The sequence below is a fragment of the Cnephaeus nilssonii genome, assembly GCF_951640355.1.
Source record: "Cnephaeus nilssonii genome assembly, chromosome: 21".
Classification (NCBI taxonomy): domain Eukaryota; kingdom Metazoa; phylum Chordata; class Mammalia; order Chiroptera; family Vespertilionidae; genus Cnephaeus; species Cnephaeus nilssonii.
Window position 1 is genome coordinate 702,699 of NC_137092.1, and position 6,325 is coordinate 709,023.

Below are 6,325 nucleotides of genomic sequence, written 5' to 3' on the forward strand. Positions count from 1 at the left end.
TCGTCCACGTCCCTCAAACTTTGGCTTCTAATTAGGACTTAAGAGCAGCACTGATGTTAGCATTGGGGAGGGTCAGGCCGTGTTCACACGGTGCAGAACCCGGAGTAGTGTGCACCTATGTAGTCGTGTGTGCTTTACCTCCCGAGCACATAAACACTTGTATTAACCCACTGCGGGGTAGGTAGTGTTCTTCCAGCCCTTTGCTGCAAAAGGTGGGTGGCTCTGAAAAGAGCCTTTGGGAGAGAGGGGAAGAGGTTTGAGCATCAGGCCCGCTCCCCGCGGATGCGGCGCGCCAGCTGGATGTCCTTGGGCATGATGGTGACGCGCTTGGCGTGGATGGCGCACAGGTTGGTGTCCTCGAACAGCCCCACCAGGTAGGCCTCGCACGCCTCCTGCAGCGCCATCACGGCCGAGCTCTGGAAGCGCAGGTCGGTCTTGAAGTCCTGCGCGATCTCGCGCACCAGGCGCTGGAACGGCAGCTTGCGGATCAGCAGCTCCGTGGACTTCTGGTAGCGCCGGATCTCGCGCAGCGCCACGGTGCCGGGCCGGTAGCGGTGCGGCTTCTTCACGCCGCCCGTGGCCGGCGCGCTCTTGCGGGCCGCCTTGGTGGCCAGCTGCTTGCGGGGCGCCTTCCCGCCCGTGGACTTGCGGGCTGTTTGCTTGGTGCGAGCCATGACCAATCAAACGTGAGAACAGGCAACAGTTTGTGGAATGTGTCTCCTGGAACCACTGCTGGTATTTATAGGAAGTAATGTGCAGCGATTGGGTGGGGAAAATGTTTAGATATTACGTTTCAGGTTCTGATTGGGGTATATTGAAGCTTTTCAACAATGGTGCAGTTGGATGTTTTTTTTTTACTTTTGTTCTCCACCGCATCCGATTTTCATAATCTGAATTCAAAGCTTTGAGCATTATATCGTTATAAAAGCGCAAGCATTGGCTTCAATGGTACTACAGCTTTTTAATTCTGTATATTTCTTTGCTTCTTGGGGAAGAAAACATTGCCGCCACCACCACCTCCCCCCCCCCACCCCGACTCCCACCCCGACCCGTTGCATAGATCAGGCAAGTTTCTGTAACCTTTTGACTGTAGGACTTCTTTAAACCTACAAAACAGTAAATCACAGTAGCTTTCACAGAAATGGCCCCTGTAACCAGGCCCCTTTTGTTAGGTGTTTGTATTCTGTGTCCTACGCTTGGATTTTCTGAAACTCGCGTTTCCTAAAACCTAGAGTACCTTTCGCTGGTGCAAAAAAAACTGTGACGTCCAGCACCGAACTGGATACACAGCGCCCTGGCCCAATCATTGGCTTTTGGACCCTAAGGACTACTTAATTTCAAGACCTCATCTTTTACTTATTAATTTCTTTTCAGTCTTGAAAGATGCAAACGTGGCTCCTTTTTTCCACTAGGATGAGGGAGACCAGATTGTAGTGTATTTTGATTAGCTGAGTCCATGATGGCGAACAGCCAGGTAGTAAGCGGATCCTGGCATCCCTCGTTTGCATATTTAAAGGCTCCTTAGCCTAAAAGACTTAGTTTAGTATTTCCATTTTAAAAGCTTCCTTTGATTACCATTTGCCTTATCACCCCCCAATTAGATTTACTTACATCTTTCCAAAAATACTCACATACACCCAGTCTTGGAGAAATATTTATACCTGTGTCATCCTTCAACTGTCCTCTCCGAAATTCTTAGAAACTATGTGATGCATTTTAAAAAAGAAAGACTCTCCCGATGGTGGGAGGTAGAAACGGTGGTAAAGAAGACGGAGGAATGTGTTTGGGACCCTGACAGGAGTGGCTGCCACCTAAGAACAAATCCCTACGTTGCTAAGGAAACGGGGAAACGCAGGGTGGCAGAGGAGACGGACCGGTTTGAGAACCGCAGCAGCGCGCGCGCGCGGGAACATGACGTCACTGCCCTGGTTTCCCGCTGCTGGCAGCGTCGGGCATTAGCATTGTAAATGCCTTTAACCGCTTTTAGGGTCTCAGACACGATAAGGAAGTTTGCGCTAATTGTCCCCCCCGGGGTGTGTCTTTTCACTTTCAAACTCACAGGAATCCCACCCCCACGGTGCGCGTGGGGGGGGCCGCGCAGTCCCCCGGGTATTCGCTGACGCCTCGGAGCTGGGTGTTGAGGTTGCACATCTGTGACATTGAATGACGGTGCTGACAGCGAACCCAGGTCGTAAACGTTAGCGCGTGGCTGGGGTGCGTTGTAAGCATTAAAAGGCCCGTGACACTGGGGAAGTGCATTGAGCTGCACGAGTCGCAGGCAGAGGAGGTCTCCCCACGTCCCGCTGGGGTGTTCATGGAGGTGCCAGCGACCCCTGTGGTGCCTACCGCTCGCAAACCCAGGTCCCGCCGCCCTCCGGCGATGCGGGGAAAGGCAGTGGCAGGGGTGAGGCCTGGTCCCCAGCCCGCGCTTCCCCTCCCTCCCTCCCCAGCCAGCCATGTCAGCCCCTCACCTTCACTGCGGACCGGAGAGCTACGTCCCCAACATCCTCCAGGCGAAAGTCCCGAGGTTCTGATGTGACTTCCTCGCTTACCAACGCCCCCCCCTAACCGCCCCCCCGGGCCCTCCTCCCCCAAATAAAATCCCATTTTTTCTTAAGAAGTGGCACTGCGACGTTTAAGGGGCTGCAGAGCCCGGCCCTCCCCGGCCCTGTATTTCCGTCTCCCGGGGGTGACCGTGCTGTCCCGGAGCCGGGGCGCGCGGCAGGGACCGGGGGCCGAAGGCTGCGGGGGCGGGGGCCCCACGCCGAGCCGACAGGGGGCGCAGGCGGCGGCGCGCACCAATCACAGCGCGGCCCGCCCTTATAAATACGCGGCGCCCCCCGGCCCGGGGCGTCCTGTGGCCTCTCCGGTTCCTGCAGTTGGCTCGGTCGCTCCCCGCTTCCCACCATGTCCGAGACGGCACCCCCGGCCCCCTCGGCCTCCACCGCCCCCGAGAAGCCCGCGGCCGGCAAGAAGGCGAAGAAGCCGGCGAAGGCGGCGGCCACCGCCAGGAAGAAGCCCGCGGGGCCCTCGGTCTCCGAGCTGCTGGTCCAGGCGGTCGCCGCCTCCAAGGAGCGCAGCGGCGTGTCGCTGGCCGCGCTCAAGAAGGCGCTGGCGGCCGCGGGCTACGACGTGGACAAGAACAACAGCCGCATCAAGCTGGGCCTCAAGAGCCTGGTGAGCAAGGGCACCCTGCTGCAGACCAAGGGCACCGGCGCCTCGGGCTCCTTCAAGCTCAACAAGAAGGCGGCCTCCGGCGAGGCCAAGCCCAGCGCCGCGAAGGTCAAGGCCAAGGCCACGGGCGCTGCTAAGAAACCCAAGAAGCCCGCGGGCGCCGCCGCCAAGAAAGCTGTCAAGACCCCGAAGAAGGCCAAGAAGCCGGCGGTGGCCAAGAAGGCTGCCCGGAGCCCCAAGAAGCCCAAGGCGGTGAAGCCCAAGAAGGTGGCCAAGAGCCCGGCCAAGGCCAAGGCCGTGAGGCCCAAAGCGGCCAAGGCCAAGGTGACCAAGCCCAAAGCCGCGGCCAAGGCCAAGAAGGCGGCGCCCAAGAAGAAGTAGGTCCGGTTGGAACCTGGTTCCTAGCACCCAACGGCTCTTTTAAGAGCCACCCACCTGCTCTGGAAGGAGCTTGCAAGTGCGCGGGCCTCGGGCTCATCGTGACGTCTGGGCCCCAAGTGCAACGTCGGAGCCCCGGGAAGTGCTCACGGGGAGCCCAGTTACTGAAATGTGTTGGGGGTTCCCGGGGATTTAACCTGCAGCGGGACTTGGGAAACGCTGGTCCTGTGTTTTTACCTGAGGTTTTTATTGGACCGACCTTGATGTCCCACACCCCAAGCTAGTCAGTCACCAGTGGTAACCTCCCGTAACCGCGATCTGAACCCCTGGCCCATCCCTGGCTGGTGTGGCTCAGTGGGTAGAGCGGGGGCCTGAGGACGGAAAGGTCGCGGATTCCATTCTGGCTCAGGGCACAGCCCGGGCTGTGGGTTCGGTTCCCGCCAGTAGGGGGCGTGCAGGAAGCAGCCGGCCAATCTCTGTCTCTGAAATCAAGAAAAACATTTTAAAAGGAGAACCCCTGGCCCAGGCTGGGAGGGCTCCCTTTTGCTGAAGCGGTCTTCTCAGAAGTTGGGAGATGCTTTGGGGCGTCCAGTGAACCTAAGGCTCCGCGTCTGCCTCCGCAGCCCATGCGGCAGGCGAGCTGGAGTGGTCGTGGGTCACCTGTGTGTCCGGCGTCCCCACACCGCCCTCCGGCCCTGGCGGGTTGGCTGGCTGCCCCCCCAGCTTCTAGCCGTGGTCCGGATAACGGAGCTCAGCTGCAAGGAGGCGAAAAAGCCAAACCCCCAAAGCCCTTCCCCGGTTTTCCTTCTGGAGAAACAGCTGCCCAGGTCGGGTCATAATTCTAGGATTCAGAATGCACTGTCTTTTTTCCATATCCAAGAGCAATCAGTGTTTGATGAGCCAGGTTTCCTCACTGTTCTTAACGCGGCTCAGTTCGTTTGTTTGTTTTTAATATATTTTTATTGATTTCAGAGAGGGGAGGAGAGAAGCATCAATGATGAGAGAGACTCCTTGATCCGCTGCCTCCTGCACGCCCCTCACTGGGGATGGAGCCCGAAACCCGGGCATGTGCCCTGACCTCCTGGTTCGTAGGTGGACGCTCAACCACTGAGCCACACCAGCTGGGCTGCGTTGTCTCTTAACAAAACCTTGAGAAAATCTTTTCAAGTCAAGTCATCTTGTAAAAAAGTGTCCTCCACGTGGGGTAGCGATGATAACCCACTGTTAAGGATTGAGGTTTCCATTTACCACTCCTGGCCATGGTGCGTCGACAAGAGAGTTCTAGAGCGGAAGTTGCTAGAGGAGAGCACAGTTTAATTTTCAGTTGCTTGCTGCTGACAGGCCCTGAAAACAGCTCTCCTCTCCCGCCAGCCCTTCCGGGGAGGCCTCATCAATTTCTGCAAGTCCACAGCGTGAAGAATGTATCTCACACCTTCACTCCCTGTCTCTAGGTTTCTTGCTCACGTGACTGACTATGCACGTCTCTGAATTCCCACGTAAACGGTTCGCTCATTCGTTGGGAAGTCTGTCTTTCTCTTGTCCCATTGCTTTTCTTACGTATAATAGAAAAATTAACCTTACATTTATCTCCTGTGTGGTCGTTCGTTTTCTAATTTGGGGGATTTTTTTCCCCCTATATTTTCTTTGTCTATGATGTAGTTTCCACTTATATGTATTATACAGTATATATCACAACTCATTAAATGTATGTACTTTCACCATGTTTCCTTCCTCCCTTTTGCTTTAAAAAGAACAGCCGTGTGACACACAACCCTGCGATGTTCTGTGGAATCTTGGTCCCTCACCTGGGCCACCCGGGCGTGGCTGCCACAGGCACTAAGCAGTCGTCTTCACCGGTGACCCTCAATATTGGCCTTTAAAATCCCCTGGATGAAAACGCATCCTGGAGCCTGGGTTTTAGGGGATAGCTTCCCATCTTCCTCGTGTGGGAAGTCATCCAGACACACGCCACGTGACTCGAACGAATGCCCGTGTCTTTTGCATGTGCAATCCCATCAGGGCCCTGGCAACCCCATGAGATAGAACTAATGTTCAGATGGAAGAAAGGAATGGAGGGCGGGCTCTCAGGCCTTAAGCGGGGCACCCCGGCGCCTGCGTACAGAGATGGCTCCTAGCTCTGGAGCTGGGCAGGGAGAGTGTGGATCTCGGCGGTACATCGGGGTCCTTCCGCTGCCCCTGACAGCCCGAGAACCAAGGAAACAGGCCAATTTGTTCCTCAACGAGCCATCCTTGTTCCTTCCGACACGTTCATTCTACTTTTAAGTTATTGCTTGTCAGCAATTCAACCTCCTTATAGGGTCGCCTTGCAGTCCCCACCCTGAGCAGAGAGCTTGCCTGGCATTGTGCGGGCCGATCTGCCTCCGGGAGTTCCACATCGCCTCTATTTACTTATTTATTTATCATTAATCCTTACCCGGGGTTTCTATTGATTTTCAGAGAGAGTGAAAGATAGAGGGAAGGACAGATAGAAATATTGATGTGAGAAAAACATATCGATTGGTTGCCTCCTGCACGCGCCCCCACCAGGGAGGAACGCGCAACCCGGGCATGTTGTGCCCTTGGCGGGAAAGAAACCGTGACCCCCTAGTTCATGGGTCAACACTCAACCACTGAGCCACGCAGGCCGGGTGTGGCTCAGATTATTAATCAACGGGTCAGTGGCTAAAAGACTCACCGCTAGTTTGGTTTTTCAGTTCTTTTGTGCAACCTTCCCCCCCCTCCCCCGCCCCAATCTCAAACCATGTCAAACACA

The 6,325-nt window shown here is 56.0% G+C and overlaps 2 protein-coding genes across 2 annotated transcripts; one reads left to right on the forward strand and one right to left on the reverse strand.

Moving 5' to 3' along the window:
• Positions 1 to 219: 219 nt before the first annotated feature.
• Positions 220 to 695, reverse strand: LOC307092883 (histone H3.1). Its single transcript, XM_079760436.1, has one exon. The coding sequence runs from the start codon at positions 672 to 674 to the stop codon at positions 264 to 266; it is 411 nt and encodes a 136-aa protein (XP_079616562.1). The 5' UTR covers positions 675 to 695; the 3' UTR covers positions 220 to 263.
• A 2,212-nt stretch (positions 696 to 2,907) lies between these two features.
• On the forward strand, positions 2,908 to 3,555 carry H1-1 (H1.1 linker histone, cluster member; the record flags this gene model as incomplete). The annotated part of the gene is made up of 1 exon (XM_079761443.1): positions 2,908 to 3,555. One exon carries the CDS (start codon positions 2,908 to 2,910, stop codon positions 3,553 to 3,555), a length of 648 nt encoding a protein of 215 aa, XP_079617569.1.
• Positions 3,556 to 6,325: the final 2,770 nt, after the last annotated feature.